Source organism: Oncorhynchus gorbuscha, linkage group LG05 (genome assembly GCF_021184085.1).
Source record: "Oncorhynchus gorbuscha isolate QuinsamMale2020 ecotype Even-year linkage group LG05, OgorEven_v1.0, whole genome shotgun sequence".
NCBI lineage: Eukaryota > Metazoa > Chordata > Actinopteri > Salmoniformes > Salmonidae > Oncorhynchus > Oncorhynchus gorbuscha.
The window spans coordinates 15,061,332-15,082,998 of NC_060177.1; the positions used below are offsets into that span (position 1 = coordinate 15,061,332).

At 49.3% G+C, this 21,667-nt stretch overlaps 1 protein-coding gene across 2 annotated transcripts in view; it reads right to left on the reverse strand.

Annotated features, from left to right (window-relative positions):
* The window catches only part of LOC124035554 (alpha-ketoglutarate-dependent dioxygenase FTO-like), a 331,688-nt gene extending 310,620 nt beyond the window's left edge, over positions 1 to 21,068 (reverse strand). For both annotated transcript variants that reach the window (XM_046349024.1, XM_046349022.1), the window contains exon 1: positions 20,952 to 21,068. In XM_046349024.1, the coding sequence (XP_046204980.1) occupies positions 20,952 to 21,038 (87 nt within the window). In that variant the 5' untranslated portion in view covers positions 21,039 to 21,068. The remainder of the gene's footprint in view (positions 1 to 20,951) is intronic.
* Between the last annotated feature and the right edge of the window lie 599 nt (positions 21,069 to 21,667).

The window sequence follows — 21,667 nt, forward strand, 5'->3', positions numbered from 1 at the left end:
CATCTATTTCACACTCATCTACACCTAGAAGGAGAAAAAGATGTTTCCATGACCTTTACCCAAGGTGTCAAATCTGGAGAGGAGAGCGTGTGAGGAGAGCGAGTGAGGAGAGCGAGAGAGAGAGGAGAGAGGAGAGCAGATATTTAAGAGGTATGCCCTACCTTACATAAGCAGAAAAGTCAAGGGTGTTCGCCACTTTGGCTTTAATTGTTATTTTGTGGGCAGGCCATAACACTTCCATTACGATTATGTCGATAGAGAAAGCTTTTTAGTTTTCACCTACAAATGACAACATGGTTTCATGAGGTCAGCTGTTTTCCAGGCAGAATGGACCATTTTAACACTGACACACATTCCCTAGGTATTCGGATTCAGACACAGGCCAGTTTGTTGGGGGAGAGCTGAGGGAACGGGGGGGGGGGATGAGGGACGAAGGGAGGGGAAGGAGAGCATTGATTGAAAGACTGTGATTAACAGTTTTCAGCAGGGTGCGCTGGGGCCATCAAGTTGTTCTGACAGCCTTGTCACGTCCTGAGGTGCAGTCAAGGAGAAGTCAGTGCTTTAGAGATGTCTCTCTCTCTCCGTGTCTCTCTCTATAAGTCTCTTTCCTCCCTCTCTTTCTTTCTCTCGCTCTCTAGCTAGCCAGCCACACTTCTCTGCCCCGCCACAAAATCAATATGGCTCTGTAAAGTGCAGGCGGCCCAGGGGAGGCTGAGGGCTAGAAGCAGGGCCAAGGTGTCCTCCAGGCCTGTCCCACGGGCCGTGTCAAGGACAGACCCGAGCCAGGATACCGGAGGCTGAGGCTGGGGTCTGCCGTGCCCCCCTCTGCCCCCTCCCCTGTGTCCGCTGACGCGCCTGGAGGACAGGATGGATAAGCAGGTGGAGCGATAAATACTCTGCCCCAGAGGGTGTCCCACTGCTGGGGCCCAGCCAGCCAAGACTCAGCCTCCTGCTCCCTCCTCCTGGAGGACAGGATGGATAAGCAGGTGGAGCGTTAAATACTCTGCCCCAGAGGGTGTCCCACTGCTGGGGCCCAGCCAGCCAAGACTCAGCCTCCTGCTCCCTCCTCCTGGAGGACAGGATGGATAAGCAGGTGGAGCGTTAAATACTCTGCCCCAGAGGGTGTCCCACTGCTGGGGCCCAGCCAGCCAAGACTCAGCCTCCTGCTCCCTCCTCCTGGAGGACAGGATGGATAAGCAGGTGGAGCGTTAAATACTCTGCCCCAGAGGGTGTCCCACTGCTGGGGCCCAGCCAGCCAAGACTCAGCCTCCTGTTCCCTCCTCCTGGAGGACAGGATGGATAAGCAGGTGGAGCGTTAAATACTCTGCCCCAGAGGGTGTCCCACTGCTGGGGCCCAGCCAGCCAAGACTCAGCCTCCTGCTCCCTCCTCCTGGAGGACAGGATGGATAAGCAGGTGGAGCATTAAATACTCTGCCCCAGAGGGTGTCCCACTGCTCGGGCACAGCCAGCCAAGACTCAGCCTCCTGCTCCCTCCTCCTGGAGGACGGACGGTCGGTCTGGTCACACCTGAATTGGATGTTTTGTTCTCAGACAGAGAGAGAGAGACTGGAGATCTCTGACAATAAACAGTTCAATAACAGTTAGAGAAACATCTCTGCTGTGGAAGGTAGCAATGTGGCCCACTGGTCACACAATGTATCTCCTTAACAGGACACAGGTCAACAGAAGTCAGCCACAGGGCATGGGCCTGCTCAGGGAATTGGTCACTAAGCTACCTGAACACTCTCCTACAGTTAAGACAATACAATGTGTTCATAGCTTTATTATGGACAATATCTAAACCATAATAGAGCAAATAGCAATAGACTACTTATTCTAGCTCGCTGTCAATAATTGTCCTAATTCTGATACAGTGAGTGAAACAGATGGGTGATGTTGAGAGGATTTCAGTCATTCCGAGTGTCTGTGTGTGTGAGTGACTGATCACAGTGGAAGTGGCTTGTGTTGCTAATCCAGAAACCAGTGTACGACAGAGTAAAGAGCCAGCTCTGTGTTCCATCCACGGTGTTAACAGCACAAGCTGATCAACCCCTTCAGATGGCAGCTAGTCCCCTTCCCTGTCCTTAAGGATCTAGTCTAGATGATCTGCTGCCTGTCTGCAGCTTCGCTGGGGATAGATGGAGACTAGGGCTAAATCAGGGTAAACCAGGGCTGATTGTGACATCTGAAATGGCATTGTATTAGCTAGAATCCATTTAGTGAAAAACAAGCGTTTCCTTTCTATTTCCTTTACTAACCACTATGTACTGGAACAGTATGTTACTAATATCTGAGACTAAAGGGACAGACAAGAACACTTCTTAGGAAGAACAAATCTAACCTATGTGTCTCAACTTTACAATTAAGACTCAGATTGCTATTGAATTACCGGACAGATATTATTTGGGAATGTTTACATGGTTTTTGACTGTCTTCCTGGAATCCACCACAAGATAAATAGTCTACAATGGCATTAGACAAATCCTAAAATATACAGGAGCAGAAGGCATCCCATCCATTCCTATTCACTGTTTATTTATTTTCCTTCCTTCACTCATTGTGAACCAAGGATAATATTCTACCAGGAATTGAACGTCTTAATCCTCTTTACACTCTTCCTAGTAGCCTGGATGGTGACAGATTAACAGACCGGACGTTTCCAAACCCTGGGGGGACAGCCTACTGCATGCATGGCTTTAAGTGTTCTGGAGGGTTAATATGAAGCCAGTAGAAAAGAAAGCAGTGGTGGTGGTACTGAATATTACTGATGAGCTCCAGGGGAATGGTTGGTACTGATGAGCTCCAGGGGAATGGTTGGTACTGGTGAGCTCCAGGGGAATGGTTGGTACTGATGAGCTCCAGGGGAATGGTTGGTACTGATGAGCTCCAGGGGAATGGTTGGTGCTGATGAGCTCCAGGGGAATGGTTGGTGCTGATGAGCTCCAGGGGAATGGTTGGTACTGATGAGCTCCAGGGGAATGGTTGGTACTGATGAGCTCCAGGGGAATGGTTGGTACTGATGAGCTCCAGGGGAATGGTTGGTACTGATGAGCTCCAGGGGAATGGTTGGTACTGATGAGCTCCAGGTGAATGGTTGGTGCTGACGAGCTCCAGGGGAATGGTTGGTGCTGATGAGCTCGTGCCAGTGTGGGTCAGACCCAACTCATTTAGCCTAGCCGGAGACAGAAAGTAAAATGGGACTTGGTCACGTACTAGAAGATGTTGGCTGTTCCCAACTTCCCCCACCACCTCCACCCACACTGGTCTGAGGGAAGAGGGGGATATCGCCGTGGTTACTGTTCACACTCCTGCTAATTATTAGAGCCAATCAGAGAGGTTAACAGGGCGGAGCCTGAGGAGATCATGTTCTGGGGCATTTAACATCTGGCAGAGATGGAGGTGAATACATTACACACTGGCCTCCTGCAATCCAAATAAAACACTCTTCACATCTGAAGTGTACTTAGCACAGAGGGGAGGGAGGGAGGGAGGGAGGGAGGGAGGGAGGGAGGGAGGGAGGGAGGGAGGGAGGGAGGGAGGGAGGGAGGGAGGGAGGAGGGAGGGAGGGAGGGAGGCGAGCGAGCATCCCATATGGTGATGTCCAAGTGCCACCTAGTGAAAACTATGTGGCTCATCCAGTCAAGTGACGGTCCTCCAGGCTCCAGAGGAGAGGGGTTCTGCCCCAGAAAACAGCTCAGACAGGAGGACCCATCTGGACTGAGACAGCCCTGTCACAGGCCTAGCTACCTATGGCACCAGTCCAACATGGTCAACGCTAAGAAAGATCTACTGCCACCAATGCAAAAATTTGACTAGGGACCCAATACCACTAACCTACTTTGCAAGAACGTGCAAGTCAATTTGCCAAATAAAAAATAACTTTATCCAACTGTTATGATTTCAGGTTATCCAAAGGTTACAATCACGTCAACATCAAGGGTGACACTGAGCCATGGATGTTGACGTGGACGATAATTGTGTAAAGTGATGATGTGGGACGTAGTTACTGTACATAGTTGACATCATATGGTGTTACAGACCTGTACTCTCTCCAAAACCAATACTTGTCCAGAGTGTGCTCTCTCCATCTCTCTCTCCATCTACCGCTCTCTCCATCTCTCTCTCCATCTACCTATCCATCTCTCTCTCCATCTACCTATCCATCTCTCTCTCCATCTACCTATCCATCTCTCTCTCCATCTACCTATCCATCTCTCTCTCCATCTACCTATCCATCTCTCTCTTTCACTCTCTATCTACCTCGCTCTCCATCTACCTCTCTCTCGCTCTCCATCTACCTCGCTCTCCATCTACCTCTCTCTCGCTCTCCATCTACCTCGCTCTCCATCTACCTCTCCCTCGCTCTCCATCTACCTCTCTCTCCATCTACCTCTCTCTCCATCTACCTCTCTCTCCATCTACCTCTCTAGCCCTCTCTCTCCATCTACCTCTCTAGCCCTCTCTCTCCATCTACCTCTCTAGCCCTCTCTCTCCATCTACCTCTCTAGCCCTCTCTCTCCATCTACCTCTCTAGCCCTCTCTCTCCATCTACCTCTCTAGCCCTCTCTCTCCATCTACCTCTCTAGCCCTCGCTCTCCATCTACCTCTCCATCTCTCTCGCTCTCCATCTCTCTCGCTCTCTCCATCTCTCTCGCTCTCTCCATCTCTCTCGCTCTCTCCATCTCTCTCGCTCTCTCAATCTCTCTCGCTCTCTCCATCTCTCGCTCTCTCCATCTCTCTCGATCTCTCTCGCTCTCTCCATCTCTCTCGCTCTCTCCATCTCTCGCTCTCTCCATCTCTCTCCATCTCTCTCGCTCTCTCCCTCTCTCTCGCTCTTTCCCGCTCTCTCGCTCTCTCCCGCTCTCTCCATCTCTCTCCATCTCTCTCGCTCTCTCCATCTCTCTCGCTCTCTCCATCTCTCTCGCTCTCTCCATCTCTCTCGCTCTCTCCATCTCTCTCGCTCTCTCCATCTCTCTCGCTCTCTCCATCTCTCTCGTTCTCTCCATCTCTCTCTAATTCAATCTCCAGTGGTATGGTCATTGTTTCTAGCCCTGCTGTTGGTCCTGGCTGCTACGCTGTGTTTGTTGTGATGGAGAAACAGATGTGTGTCTATGACTGTGTTTAGTAGCTATGGGCCATCCCCTCCCATCATTAGTGGAGCTAGAAATCACAGCCCTCCCCGTGCCCAGAGGTGAGAGAGATAAGAGTGGAGATGAGTGGAGGTGAGAGTGGAGGTGAGCCTGAAATAATGCTGATGTCCCCCAGGGTCAGACCTCCATTATGGCCGCTTCAAAAACTATTAATCTGGCTTGTAGTCACTGGCCTAGAAATAATTACTTCATCTAACCTATGTAATACACGATGACCAGCAGTCCAGTCAGGTCCAAGTGGGTGGGGGAGAGAGAGGAGTGGGAGAGAGAGGTTGGGGCAGAGAGGGGAGAGAAAGCCACAAATTACAGGCCCGTCTCTGCTGCTACTAGGTGACTGATGTACCAATCACAATCTGGATATGGCCTTTACACTAACACTGATTTAGATACACACACACACACACACACACACACACACACACACACACTGTAATTTTTTTGCAATGTGTTCACAATATACTCAGCAATCCTTAAACAGGGTCTGACTAAAATAACTTACTAAAGATAACACCCATTCCAACCACTAATCACTAAAGTGAAACAGCCAGGGAACAGAGTTCAGTATATTTACTCTAACCAACCAAAACAACACACCAAACGGAACCCCCAACTTCCTAAGTAGTGCACTACCTCTGACCAGAGCTCTGTGGTCCCTGGTCAAAAGTAGTGCACTATAGGGTGCCATTTGGGACACAACCAGAGTTTTCTTCTATCTAGTGTGAGGTCAGACAGACGTCCACCTCTCTAACCACTGCTCAACACTGCCACCTAGAGATGTAGGAGAAACTGCTAGAGTCATCACCAACACCACTATGATGGTGAAATAAACCAGCACAACATCTCACTACACACACACACACACCATAAAATTCAGTGCAGTCCGTCTCCATAAATGTCACAGTGAAGTATGGAATGACATGAATAAATACAACAACCATGAGTCTCCAGTCAGTCAGTGGAGGCATGGCTACATCGCTGGCTGTCACAGATGGGTTCCCAGGTGGAGATTTAATTAGTTAGGGTTGAAGTCAGTCTCCCTTGTTGTCTGGGGGTCCTCGCTCGGCATGCGCTACTGTAAACATGCTCTATATCCTAATCAGGTGTCACCGCCGCGTTTGATCAGTCTGCTAAAACTTGTCACAAATCCCCGGCAGAGAGCGAGAGGAGGGGGGGGGGACGACAGAGGGAAGGAGAGGGGAGAACAAAAGGAAGGAGCTGTCAGAGGGAGAGGGGGGGGGGAGACGGAGGAGAGTTTGCCCATTAGCAGCATTCTCCATCTCTCTCCGGCTGCCCATAGTGAGGAGTCCCCTGGTGACAGACAGCTCCAGGTCTCTGCTATACAACACAGGGACTTCACTTCTCTTCACCACTGTCAGCACTATACACACTAACACAGCTGATCACTAGAACAACTACTCCAGCTAAACACTCAAGTAGTAAACTATTTCTGTTGTTTGCCTACAAGCTGCACCCCTTTTTGGTTTCTGCAAACACTTTCAATAGTGGGTCTCTTTCTTTAAAAGCACCAAATCAGAGACAGACACCTCCCCTCCTCCCCTCCAGAATGAGAGAAGAGAAGACAGCAGGCAGTGGAGTTGGTATAGGAACACACGCTCCATTAGATACTGTTTACTTTTCATTTATGTTGATATTGAATACATTAGCCGATTGAACCTCCTAAGAACACTGCAGAGTGACAAGCCGGAATCCGTCTTTGCAACTACCATGGCAACGGAGATTACCACAAATAGAAAAAAATAGAAAACCTCTGAATAGAACGATACATAAATTAATTAAAGGACACAAAAACAAGCAGAGAATTAAAGTTAGAACATCTGTCAGAGACTTAGCTTCCCATCCTAATACCAGTGTTAGAACATTTATACCCTTGAAGTGAATGATCCCTTCTTTAATTGACAGTCAAGGAAAAGTGGTTGCAGCAGCATCCTGTAGCCGCTGATAAGAAAGCTTTCCCCCTCCCCCCCCAAAAAACAGTTTAAAGAACCTTGGCACTAATCCCTATTGTCATCCCAGTGCATTGGAAGGACTTACAAATAGCGATAACTCGACAGAGGCTGTCTGTTCCTGAGGAGTTAGGGACAGGGTAGCGGTCGCATGCTGGAGAATCAGTCACTTAGATTAATACAATCCACACGCGGCGTCAGTCAGGCATGACACTAGACTGTCACTGCATTTACATCCCAGTCCATCCCTACCGTTCTATATGACAATGTGTTTAAGAAGGTCCACTCACATCACAATGAGCCTCTCTCTCTCTGTGTGTGTTGGTGGATAACACTCCCAGTCATATGATGTGCTTTACTGGTGATCCTGGAAACAACAACTCTGCAAAGCTCTATATCACTATGTTTACATACGGAATGGGTGCCACTGTCACTCACACAAGTAGGCCAAACACACACACACACACACACACACACACACACACACACACACACACACACACACACACACACACACACACACACACACACACACACACACACACACACACACACACACACACACACACACACACACACACACACGTAGAAACAGTTGTTTATTGCGATAGGAATAGAAGTTTTATTGGGCAGAACACAAAGAGAACACCTAGACTAAACTGATGAGCTACAGAAGAGGACTAATCTAACCAAAACTTGCACAGATTATCAAAACCAAACAGAAACATAACTGATCAAACCACAAATAAAATGGTAAGACTATTGTGGCAGAATACAAGGCTAATAGATGGCATCTCAGCCACTGCTGAGCCTCAGTGTTCAGGGAGTACGCCTGTGTGACTCCTCCACTCCAGCAGTCCTGAGACAAATGACAGTGGCTGCCCTCGACATTACAGGGCCAGGGCACGCATGACACTAGGACTGACAACTGAACACACACAACACACCCCTAGCTGCCTTGATAAACACACACACAGCCCAAAACAGCACTGACACAACCTCTCCCCCTCCACCTCCCTCTCCTCCCACCTCCCTCTCTCTCCATCTCACAGGAGACAACCCTGACTTCAGGCCCTTACCCAGGCAAGTGGATCTGACCTGCTGCCCCCCAGTCAGCCTCATCTGAATACACAGAGACAGGAACAGGAGAGGAAGGGAAATCTGCCTATATTATGATGGGAAGAGAGGAGAAGAAGAGAGGAGAAGAAGAGAGGAGAGGGGGGTGAGATGCCGTCAGGGGGCTCTCTTCTTTATGCACGTATGATCATGTGGTTGACAGCACCGGTGGGAAGAATTATGGACTGTTGAACAAAAGGTTGAGGTCTGGCTGGTTGGTGATGTGATGGTACCTGGATGGAGAGGCAGGCAGGCAGCTAGGCAGTGTTGGGGCCTGACAGTGGTGAACTTATGACAAGTACCAGCACGCACAGCACGCACGCACACACACACACGGCACATCCTCGCCATCCACTCGCACCAAAGTCTGTCACTCAGAATGGGCCAAGAACGCTGCACGTTAGAGTGAGCGTGGGGGGCAGAGAGAGGATTGAGGGGGATTCTGGTCAGAGGTTAAGCACAGAGAAGACAGCAATGAAAGGCAACTGTCATGCGCCAGCGCACGCTGAGGAGCACCTGTCTCATGGAGAACATGCAAAGAAGGAATGCTCTCCGAGTCCTGACAACACCCCTCCTCCACACCCCTATTACCATCACTACCCCACACAGAACACACACAGTACACACACAGTACACACACATAACTCAGCCCCTCTGAAACAGAGTGGCGGCACTACACCACAGAAGGCAACACCTGCCCGACAGCATGCCAATCAAACTGTTGACCCCTTCTCTAACATAGCATATGCATGACTAAAGTTAGCTTGGCTCATGAACAAAAACACAGGCTGAGAGAGAATCAGTGAAAGATGAAGAGGCTACCTGGCTGGCATCAACAGGTATCATGGAATATCCAAAGAAATGATCCATCAAATGGTCTTGGCTTATTTTAAAATGAAATAAGCCCTTAATATCTGACGTCAGGTAGAGAAAGGTCTTTTATGAATGGTGGTTGGTGGGTAAGGCAAGGTAGAGGCAAGGTAGAGGCAAGGTAGAGGCAGGGTAGAGGCAGGGTAGAGGCAAGGTAGAGGCAAGGTAGAGGCAAGGTAGAGGCAAGGTAGAGGCAAGGTAGAGGCAGGGTAGAGGCAAGGTAGAGGCAAGGCAAGGTAGAGGCAAGGTAGAGGCAAGGCAAGGTAGAGGCAAGGTAGAGGCAAGGTAGAGGCAAGGTAGAGGCAAGGTAGAGGCAAGGTAGAGGCAAGGCAAGATAGAGGCAAGGTAGAGGCAAGGTAGAGGCAAGGTAGAGGCAAGGCAGAGGCAAGGCAGAGGCAAGGTAGAGGCAAGGTAGAGGCAAGGTAGAGGCAGAGGCAAGGTAGAGGCAAGGTAGAGGCAAGGTAGAGGCAAGGCAGAGGCAAGGTAGAGGCAAGGTAGAGGCAAGGTAGAGACAAGGTAGAGGCAGGGTAGAGGCAAGGTAGAGGCAAGGTAGAGGCAAGGCAAGGTAGAGGCAAGGCAAGGTAGAGGCAAGGCAAGGTAGAGGCAAGGTAGAGGCAAGGTAGAGGCAAGGCAAGGTAGAGGCAAGGCAAGGTAGAGGCAAGGCAAGGTAGAGGCAAGGCAAGGTAGAGGCAAGGTAGAGGCAAGGTAGAGGCAAGGTAGAGGCAAGGTAGAGGCAAGGCAAGGTAGAGGCAAGGTAGAGGCAAGGTAGAGGCAAGGTAGAGGCAAGGCAAGGTAGAGGCAAGGCAAGGTAGAGGCAAGGCAGAGGCAAGGCAGAGGCAAGGCAAGGTAGAGGCAAGATATAGGCAAGGCAAGGCAGAGGCAAGGCAGAGGCAAGGCAAGGTAGAGGCAAGGTAGAGGCAAGGTAGAGGCAAGGTAGAGGCAAGGCAAGGTAAAGGCAAGGTAGAGGCAAGGTAGAGGCAAGATATAGGCAAGGTAGAGGCAAGGTAGAGGCAAGGTAGAGGCAAGATATAGGCAAGGTAGAGGCAAGGTAGAGGCAAGGTAGAGGCAAGGCAAGGTAGAGGCAAGGCAGAGGCAAGGCAGAGGCAAGGTAGAGGCAAGGCAAGGTAGAGGCAAGGTAGAGGCAAGGCAAGGTAGAGGCAAGGCAGAGGCAAGATATAGGCAAGGTAGAGGCAAGGTAGAGGCAAGGCAAGGTAGAGGCAAGGCAGAGGCAAGGCAGAGGCAAGGCAGAGGCAAGGTAGAGGCAAGGCAAGGTAGAGGCAAGGCAGAGGCAAGGCAGAGGCAAGGTAGAGGCAAGGTAGAGGCAAGGTAGAGGCAAGGCAAGGTAGAGGCAAGGTAGAGGCAAGGCAAGGTAGAGGCAAGGCAAGGTAGAGGCAAGGTAGAGGCAAGGTAGAGGCAAGGCAAGGTAGAGGCAAGGCAAGGTAGAGGCAAGGCAAGGTAGAGGCAAGGTAGAGGCAAGGTAGAGGCAAGGTAGAGGCAAGGTAGAGGCAAGGCAAGGTAGAGGCAAGGTAGAGGCAAGGTAGAGGCAAGGTAGAGGCAAGGCAAGGTAGAGGCAAGGTAGAGGCAAGGCAAGGTAGAGGCAAGGCAAGGTAGAGGCAAGGTAGAGGCAAGGTAGAGGCAAGGTAGAGGCAAGGCAAGGTAGAGGCAAGGTAGAGGCAAGGTAGAGGCAAGGTAGAGCCAAGGTAGAGGCAAGGTAGAGGCAAGGCAAGGTAGAGGCAAGGTAGAGGCAAGGTAGAGGCAAGGCAAGGTAGAGGCAAGGCAGAGGCAAGGCAGAGGCAAGGCAAGGTAGAGGCAAGATATAGGCAAGGTAGAGGCAAGGTAGAGGCAAGGTAGAGGCAAGGTAGAGGCAAGGTAGAGGCAAGATATAGGCAAGGAAGAGGCAAGGTAGAGGCAAGGTAGAGGCAAGATATAGGCAAGGTAGAGGCAAGGTAGAGGCAAGGTAGAGGCAAGGTAGAGGCAAGATATAGGCAAGGTAGAGGCAAGGTAGAGGCAAGGCAAGGCAGAGGCAAGGCAGAGGCAAGGCAGAGGCAAGGCAAGGTAGAGGCAAGGTAGAGGCAAGGTAGAGGCAAGGCAAGGTAGAGGCAAGGCAAGGTAGAGGCAAGGTAGAGGCAAGGTAGAGGCAAGGCAAGGTAGAGGCAAGGTAGAGGCAAGGTAGAGGCAAGGTAGAGGCAAGGTAGAGGCAAGGCAAGGTAGAGGCAAGGCAAGGTAGAGGCAAGGTAGAGGCAAGGTAGAGGCAAGGCAAGGTAGAGGCAAGGCAGAGGCAAGGCAGAGGCAAGGCAAGGTAGAGGCAAGATATAGGCAAGGTAGAGGCAAGGTAGAGGCAAGGTAGAGGCAAGGTAGAGGCAAGGTAGAGGCAAGGTAGAGGCAAGATATAGGCAAGGAAGAGGCAAGGTAGAGGCAAGGTAGAGGCAAGATATAGGCAAGGTAGAGGCAAGGTAGAGGCAAGGCAGAGGCAAGGCAGAGGCAAGGCAGAGGCAAGGCAGAGGCAAGGCAAGGTAGAGGCAAGGTAGAGGCAGGGAGAGGCAAGGCAGAGGCAACGCAGAGGCAAGGTAGAGGCAAGGTAGAGGCAAGGTAGAGGCAAGGTAGAGGCAAGGCAAGGCACTCCAGCTGGCTAGGTTACACTAGGCTCCAGTGATAGGGGCAGGGGGGCACTACCATCCCTCTCCCTCCTCGGTCGGTCTCCCCCCCTCCCTCCTCGGTCGGTCTCCCCTCCTCCCTCCTCGGTCGGTCTCCCCTCCTCCCTCCTCGGTCGGTCTCCCTCCTCGGTCGGTCTCCCCTCCTCGGTCGGTCTCCCCTCCTCCCTCCTCGGTCGGTCTCCCTCCTCGGTCGGTCTCCCCTCCTCGGTCGGTCTCCCCTCCTCCCTCCTCGGTCGGTCTCCCTCCTCGGTCGGTCTCCCTCCTCGGTCGGTCTCCCCCTCCCTCCTCGGTCGGTCTCCCCCTCCCTCCTCGGTCGGGCTCCCCCTCGGTCTCCCTCCCCCTCGGTCGGTCTCCCTCCCCCTCGGTCTCGCTCCCTCCTCGGTCTCCCTCCCCCTCGGTCGGTCTCCCTCCCCCTCGGTCTCGCTCCCTCCCCCTCGGTCTCGCTCCCTCCCCCTCGGTCTCGCTCCCTCCCTCCTCGGTCTCGCTCCCTCCCTCCTCGGTCGGTCCCCCCCCCTCGGTCTCCCCCTCCTCGGTCGGTCTCCCCCCCTCGGTCGCCCCCTCCTCGGTCGGTCTCCCCCTCGGTCGGTCTCCCCTCGGTCTTCCCCCTCGGTCTCCCCCTCGGTCGGTCCCCCTCCTCGGTCGGTCTCCCCCTCCTCAGTCGGTCCCCCCCCTCGGTCTCCCCCTCCTCGGTCTCCCCCTCCTCGGTCTCCCCCTCCTCAGTCGGTCTCCCCCTCGGTCTCCCCCTCCTCGGTCTCCCCTCCTCGGTCTCCCCCTCCTCAGTCTCCCCTCAGTCTCCCCTCCTCAGTCTCCCTCCTCAGTCTCCCTCCTCAGTCTCCCTCCTCAGTCTCCCTCCTCAGTCTCCCTCCTCAGTCTCCCTCCTCAGTCTCCCTCCTCAGTCTCCCTCCTCAGTCTCCCTCCTCAGTCTCCCTCCTCAGTCGGTCTCCCCCTCCTCAGTCTCCCTCCTCAGTCTCCCTCCTCAGTCTCCCTCCTCAGTCTCCCTCCTCAGTCTCCCTCCTCAGTCTCCCTCCTCAGTCTCCCTCCTCAGTCTCCCTCCTCAGTCTCCATCCTCAGTCTCCATCCTCAGTCTCCATCCTCAGTCTCCCTCCTCAGTCTCCCTCCTCAGTCTCCCTCCTCAGTCTCCCTCCTCAGTCTCCCTCCTCAGTCTCCCTCCTCAGTCTCCCCTGGGCAGTGTACACCAGTACTACATGCCAGGTACTTTCATTACACACGTTTATGGAAAATATCTTATGATGTACAAATTAACAGTTACAATTTACAGGGCCTTATGAAAGTGGCCTCCTGCAGTTTTTGTGAATGGAGGCTATTGAAGTCATCAGAAGCAGATGTTGGCCAAGTCTAACGTTAGCTAACTGCTAGGTAGCTCAGCTTTATTGGAAAGGTGAGTCATTACAAAGGAAAATAAATTCACAAATAAACAGCAACACCAACCAGCCCTGTAATATAAATGGAGCAGGTGGATTCATAGGGAGAGCAGGCCTTCTGAGAGCTACAATAGGTAGGCTAGCTTTACTGCTATAGGACCAAGAGCAAGAGAAAGTTAACCTACATGATGAACTCAGCCTTGAAAGAAGAGACTGCACCTCAAGTGTTGTCTAGTCACTGTCCTTGTGACAGATGGCATTAGGAAAATTAGATTAAATTAGAGGACTGCTGCAACAGTCTTCTCGTCCTCTCCCTCTCTCATCGTTAGTCTCTGTCTCTCTCCACAGTGTGTCCCCCCCCTCCATACATACGTACAGATTCAAATGAAAATAAAGACCTCCTAGATTGAAGCCTTGAGTGGCTAATGAACCCCCCTGAGTCCCCTCTGTCTGAGGTGAGCGGGTCATTCCCATGTTTATTTAGTACGGCCCCACCACAGCCACACACACACCACCTATTGATCAGATTGATTATTCCATGTATATATGGTGATAGGGCTCTGTGTGACTGATGAACTCTGGGTCACACTGAACGTAAACTCATTGACTCTGACAGCTGAGATGATCCATTGTCACAGCAGCTCGTTTGGGAAAATACGAAGACATCAGCAATAATATGCCACTGCTAATATGAACTGCTAGGTAGAGCTGATGATGACATGGGATCAGTCAACGGAGAGGGTCGCCCACAGCTAACAAGCTAACAGCCTGCTCAGAACAAAACCTGGGACTGGTGGTAAATTTGACTTCTGAAACTGAGCAACTAGGCCGATTTCTGCTGACAATCCAGTTAGGTATTACTTCAAAGAAAATCCTGAATAAATGTACCATTTGTCAATAGTAATAAATTATGAATAAAGTTACTCTGTAGAAGACACTAAATCTTTGTTCATCTGCCGGATGAGTTGAACATAGCATCCCCTGTAATATGTTCATCCTTAGTGTTTTCAACATACACTAAAACCCCAAGCCCTTTAGCCAAACCGTGTGGATGGACATGCTGTGTGAAGTGTCATCTATCATATGGCTGCTGTGATGGCTAACATCAGGAGAGGAACCTAGGCTATATCCCAGAGTGCATCCAAAATGGCACCCTATTCCGTACATAGCGCACTACTTTTTATCAGGGCCATGGTCAAAAGTAATGCACTATATAGGGAATAGGGTGGCATTTGGGATAAATCCTCAAGCCGGTTTTTCCCTCTGGTTGTTTAGTAGGATCACAGATGCTTTTAAACACATACATGTCCGTGGGCCCTGGCAGCTAGGGGCGGCTGTAGACATGGGACCTGAGACACCACAGAGAGAGCAGCCAGGCCGGGCTGTAAAAGTTGATATCCTCCCAGATGCAAACCAAATGTAGACATCATGAACCTTTAAATTGTCCTACATTTAAAGCAGACCACTATAAAAGGGGGTCAGGATAAGAGAAGAGATCTGTATGCAGACACATCTAGATCACTACACATGAAGAGCCATATTATATACTGCACCACTGTGTAGCTGTTGACAGAGATGTAGGACTACTTACTGAGAACCCATATTTCAGATATAAACAGTTAGTAGTGTATCTAACTCCCAGAAAAGGGTACGATAGCTGTGCCATTACTGCAAATAAAATGTGCTATAAATTTGCTCTTTGTTGCCAAGAGATCAAAGAAACCCTGTAGCTGGCAAAAACAATGGAAAAAACAATAGCAGCCCAAGTCCTTCTTCCATCACTGACACATTGCCACTGCCAGGCATGTGGCTTAAAGGCTGTAGTGTTGGGTTGGGTTTACCAAGCTGATCTGTAAACAACACAAAAACAGTCCAGATATATCCAGGCTAAGCTCCAATAACTAAGACAAGGTATAAAGAGGTAAAGAGGGGGGGGCTTATAGCCACAGACTAATCAACCCTCCTCGTCGTTCTCATATCGGATCAATGAACTACCCGGGGCCCTGGGCCCACTGCCACCCCACCGCACAGGCACTACATTACACACAAAACTTCATATTCATTCATTGATTTACTTTTCAGAATAGTATATCATTGAACTCCAATGGGACTAAAAACAGAGTCTGGGGCTGAGGTCAAGCCCACTTGCATGGACAGATGTTTGCACAATATTGATGGCCCAAGCAGAAATAAATGAGTAAATATCCCGATCGATACCTAGTTTCCCTAGCCGGCCCTGTGCGACAGCAGATACATAAATACATCTTTATGGCTACAGGAATGGTCCCTAATGAAGAGTGGATAAATGCTCCCCTGAAGGTAAACTCTTTGATTAGCTGAGGCCAGAGGTGACGCCCGGTTGGGGAGAGCAGAGGCGATATGCTGACATGGAAATGCCATACCTTCCATTGCCTGAGGAGTCTACTGGTTAAGAAGGGCCAAGTTACTGAGGGGGCAACAAGGATATGACAGGTCACAAGCCTTGAGCAGGTCGTTCTGTGCTACCTGACCTCCTTTCCATTTGTAATGGTATTAGCATAGATCAGCAGCATGCTCAATCATACTCATAGTCAATAACACACATATTGTTTCAATTCTACATGTAGCCTCGCTCTGTTTTGACTGTATCACTGGGCTGGAGAGGATATTGTTGAAACAAATCCTCTGCATTTCATCTCCAGCCACCTCAAGCACGAAGGCCCTAGCTGTCAGTGGTTAAGACGTATGAAAGAGGGGACATGAGACTGTAATCAGGCCAGACCATCATCATCATCATCATCATCAGGAGCAGCAGTACTAGGCTCCAGCTCTCTGTCTCCCTCATGGTGAAGAGACAGTGGTGCTGATGACACTAGATAGAGGATCTGGATGGAGATGCCTGCTCTTATTTACAGCACAGCTCAATTACCCAGGACAACACCAAGCAGGCTCATCACTCAGCTTTCCCTTCTCTGCTCTACAGTGACCAACAGGGCCATAAAGAGGGAGGAACCAGATCATTCCCTGCTCCTTAATTAAATGAGAGCAAAGCTGTTGACTTCATTTCCCTCCTCTCCGTAAGCAGACCCTCCTCTTCCTCAACAAAGCAGTCCCCACCCACATTTGAGCTGGCCAGCCATCCAACCAATGAAGACCTCCCGGTCATCATCCCTGCTCGGCCCTAAATCAACAGCTGGATAAACAGCCTCCACGGTGGGTTAGTGCCGGTCCCCATGCAGTCACAAGAGGCCGAGGGCCGGGGGGCTCCAGGGGGCCGAGTCAGGAGCCGGATCGACACCTCAACAGCGATAAGTAATTCTGTGTTGGATTAGCAGCATGATGGCCTGATCAATACAGGGTGATACACTCAGGCCATTAGGAATGCAGGGAGGAAATGGCCCCCTTTGGTAATAAAGCAGGCCTTATGTCTGGCTGTGCCTTCATCAGATCTCTCCATTAGTGTAATGGTACTATTATCAGCCACAGCAAAAGACCTATTTTACCAGGGAACCTTTTTTTCAGCAGGACAGACCGGGTCGTGCTGGAGGGGGTCTGAGTCAGAGCGGGAGAGCCATGCAGTGAGGAGTGGAGAAATATCCTCTCTCTCTCTCTCTCATCCTCCTTCCCCAGGCCCGGATGTAAATCTCCAGCAGCCTACTTCTGTGTTCCCTGCCCGGCTCCTAGTGCTCCTTACGTATTCCTAAGTGTGTTTTATGTCAGCTCCCAACACTATTTCTCCATTATTGGCTCATTAATAGAACTAGCAGTGTGTTAGCGATGGGTAAGAGGAGGGGTGGGGGGGGGGCAGCGGAGCAGGGGAAAGGTGCTGAATGTGCTGAATGTGACACCCCCTCTTGCAAAAACAACCAGAGCCGACATGACAGCACACCCGGCATTAGGCGCCATAAATCGTTACCTTAACACTAATTCACTGGGTAACATTTTGTGTGTGTGGGGGGGGGGGGTTGATTAACCATGTCTGGATGTGTGGACACATAATCAGCTTTTACCTCTCTAGTTGAACATTTAACAGAATTGCCAAGGGAAACACAAAACATTTTAATGAGTGTTGAGGAATGAAATACCCTAAACAGCTTGCACTAGCTGCCACAACCAGAGGGAACCAATGAGGCTGATCTGACCGATGTTCTGGGCTCAGCCAGGACCTCAGCACAACATCTGGTGACCCTATGTGGTCATTACTTAGCCTGACATTATTCGGAAATATATTTCCACTTTTTCATCAACACTTTATACACGTCATCACATAGACAGCAGCTATCGTCAAAGAGAACGTCAAGAAAGTAGGTCATTTCCATTTATATTCAGTTTACACAGGACATGTATATAAAAATGCATATACCTTTATTTCTAAAATAATAGACATGTTTCAAACCATGAATTTCCTTTACAATAACCTGCTGGCATTAGTGAATAAACATGCTATTGATCACAGTATATTACAAGTAGGCCTATTAGTTACGGCTTTTTAGTTGATGAGACAGACAAACATGAGGCAGTGCTGCTCTCAGAAACATGGGTAAGCCATTATTGTCCTGCACATTGTATTGGACGTGGTTAAATTGAGAGTCTGCCTTTTTAAAACAGGTTGGGAGTAATGTTATGATAAATAGCTTGCCTTCACTAAACTAGCAAAATGACAGGGGGAAACAAATCACTGATTGAGTCTAACTGCAAACACACTCACTTATGAGACGACAGTCAAATCCCCAAATCCCCAGTTATTACATATCATGATAAACTGAACCACTGCACTGTGTCCCTGCCCTATAACAAGACACTGGGATTAATGCAGCTCTTCTAACTTGGGTCTGTTCTGTGGTTTTCCAGCCATTTTACCATTACAATACCCCGTCCTCATTCCTCAATCATCCTTTTATTATTTGTCTAAAAGAGGAAGCAGAACCATTAGCTAGGTCTGAGTCTGCTCTCTCTGTGAGTGTGTGTGTCTGCTCTATGCTGCCTACACCCACCTGGGGGCCAGCTGGAAAGCGTTCTCGCTCTCGTCTGGTCACCATGGCGGCTCTCTCAGCTCTTCATAAACAGGAGGAACCACGTCCTACATAGTTTCTGTGCTGTCAGACATGATCCAAACACATGTGCCATGGCAGACTGTGGCGCGGCAAAGGCTGGGAGCTGCTGGGACTGAATGACTTGGAGAGAGCAGACCGGGGTTCAAATACTATTTGAAATCGTTCAAAGACTTTTAGTGATTGCGCTAGCCTGCCTAGAGTGCCAGAGTGTTTGAAACCATTTTGAATAGTATTTGAACGCAGGTCTGGATGAACTTGAGCAGAGCAGTCTGCATGGGCCCAGCAGTAGGGGTAGCTAAGGAGGTCTGGATGAGCCTGAGCAGAGCAGTCTGCATGGGCCCAGCAGTAGGGGTAGCTAAGGAGGTCTGGATGAACCTGAGCAGAGCAGTCTGCATGGGCCCAGCAGTAGGGGTAGCTAAGGAGGTCTGGATGAGCCTGAGCAGAGCAGTCTGCATGGGCCCAGCAGTAGGGGTAGCTAAGGAGGTCTAGATGAGCCTGAGCAGAGCAGTCTGCATGGGCCCAGCAGTAGGGGTAGCTAAGGAGGTCTGGATGAGCCTGAGCAGAGCAGTCTGCATGGGCCCAGCAGTAGGGGTAGCTAAGGAGGTCTGGATGAGCCTGAGCAGAGCAGTCTGCATGGGCCCAGCAGTAGGGGTAGCTAAGGAGGTCTGGATGAGCCTGAGCAGAGCAGTCTGCATGGGCCCAGCAGTAGGGGTAGCTAAGGAGGTCTGGATGAGCCTGAGCAGAGCAGTCTGCATGGGCCCAGCAGTAGGGGTAGCTAAGGAGGTCTGGATGAGCCTGAGCAGAGCAGTCTGCATGGGCCCAGCAGTAGGGGTAGCAAAGGAGGTCTGGATGAGCCTGAGCAGAGCAGTCTGCATGGGCCCAGCAGTAGGGGTAGCTAAGGAGGTCTGGATGAGCCTGAGCAGAGCAGTCTGCATGGGCCCAGCAGTAGGGGTAGCTAGGGAGGTTTGGAGAACAGAACAGCCTTTACTTTCCTGCTATTTCTCTCCATCTAATTACACAACCCACAAACACAGCACATCCAGACCAGAACACACCACCACTAATCACAGCAGGCCTCTTTGGCAGTGGGGTCTGCTACCTACTATTGTTTTGTATTATTTTGTTCCACCTTTATTTAACCAGGTAGGCTAGTTGAGAACACTTTTATTTAACCAGGTAGGCTAGTTGAGAACACTTTTATTTAACCAGGTAGGCTAGTTGAGAACACTTTTATTTAACCAGGTAGGCTAGTTGAGAACACTTTTATTTAACCAGGTAGGCTAGTCGAGAACACTTTTATTTAACCAGGTAGGCTAGTTGAGAACACTTTTATTTAACCAGGTAGGCTAGTTGAGAACACCTTTATTTAACCAGGTAGGCTAGTTGAGAACACTTTTATTTAACCAGGTAGGCTAGTTGAGAACACCTTTATTTAACCAGGTAGGCTAGTTGAGAACACTTTTATTTAACCAGGTAGGCTAGTTGAGAACACTTTTATTTAACCAGGTAGGCTAGTTGAGAACACTTTTATTTAACCAGGTAGGCTAGTTGAGAACACTTTTATTTAACCAGGTAGGCTAGTTGAGAACACCTTTATTTAACCAGGTAGGCTAGTTGAGAACACTTTTATTTAACCAGGTAGGCTAGTTGAGAACACTTTTATTTAACCAGGTAGGCTAGTTGAGAACACCTTTATTTAACCAGGTAGGCTAGTTGAGAACACTTTTATTTAACCAGGTAGGCTAGTTGAGAACACTTTTATTTAACCAGGTAGGCTAGTTGAGAACACTTTTATTTAACCAGGTAGGCTAGTTGAGAACACTTTTATTTAACCAGGTAGGCTAGTTGAGAACACCTTTATTTAACCAGGTAGGCTAGTTGAGAACACTTTTATTTAACCAGGTAGGCTAGTTGAGAACACTTTTATTTAACCAGGTAGGCTAGTTGAGAACACTTTTATTTAACCAGGTAGGCTAGTTGAGAACACTTTTATTTAACCAGGTAGGCTAGTTGAGAACACTTTTATTTAACCAGGTAGGCTAGTTGAGAACAAGTTCTCATTTACAACTGCGACCTGGCCAAGTTAAAGCCTGGGTATGCCCACAATGTCACACCTTTACTTTGATCAACTATTTCATTCTCAATCAGATTTTTACACAAACGCCAGTCAATGTCGTTCCTATTCATTGTTTTGAACAGCATCCCAGGACAATCCAGCAGCCATCATAGTCCTTTGCGTTTGAGAGATGAGCCTATAATTATTACCTGCAATAGAATTGTACCACTCGCACACAGCCAGAAGCTGCTCTCCTCCAACTCATAGGATAGTTTAAGAACACACTGCAGTCACTCACGTCCCCCCATACAATTTTGGAGTACGATTATTCTGATTTTGAGGGAGTATGACTTGAAAATCTAAAATATAGGGGACTTTTACCATGCAACCTGTCTAAATAAATATTCAAGCCTTCATAGCGATCCAATCAGTTTATTGTAGCACAGTCTACACCCATGTCTAAACTGCAATACTGAAAGCAAAAACAGTGTAGGCCTATCTGTAACGATAAAGCTGTTAATAACAGCGATGCTCCATTGTAGGTGAATGAAGAGGAAACCACAATAAAGCCAGAAATCATGCAGGCTGATGTATAGCTACATAGACAACTGCAACTTTCCAGCCTTCAAAATGACCCAAGCATCACCGCATTTGGAACATAAAGTTCTGAGAGAACGAGTCCACTGTGTATTTGCCAGAGCTAAGGGAGAATAACGCTATGAATACCTTTCTTCTCTTCTCGCTCTCACTGCCACCCGACCGTTTCATGTTTCCTAGAGTTGTGTTTACACACCCGCGTTCACTGCAGCGCATCTTGGTAGTTGTAGTTCCAGCAGAAGAATTACAATATAACTTATAGCTCTGTTAAATAAACAGAGCATGTAAAATGAACTGGTGCCGTGTAATAATAATCTAGTTACAAAGACGGGTTATGAAAGAGTACCTTTCTGATCACAATCTAGCATTCATTTGCTTCGAATGAAAATGGAAAACTTCATATCCCGAAGCACGGAACAGAGGAAATACGTTCAAGCGTAATTTGACTCAGCCGGATGGGGATTCTTGCTGCGTAGTGCGCACAGCAGCTACAATAATACTAGATCTTCAAATCATATGTAAACCATACCATCCTTAAAATAGCGTTGAGATAATTGTATAAATATGGTAAATGTCGCAGCTGCTCTTTTGATGTCGATGAGCGCGTTCAATCTATAATGCAAACAAGTACTTTAGCAATTCAACATGGCAAAACAATGGTTTAAAACACAAAATAATACAGCACGTGGATCCATGTTAAACGTATAAAGTAGCTGAAATAATAATAAGGTAAACTTCAATGAAATGTATTTCCACATGTTGTGACATTGTCACTTTTATATTTTCGAATAGGCCTAGCCAATAAATGACAGTGAGATTTTATAAGAAATAGAAAAAGGTTTGGG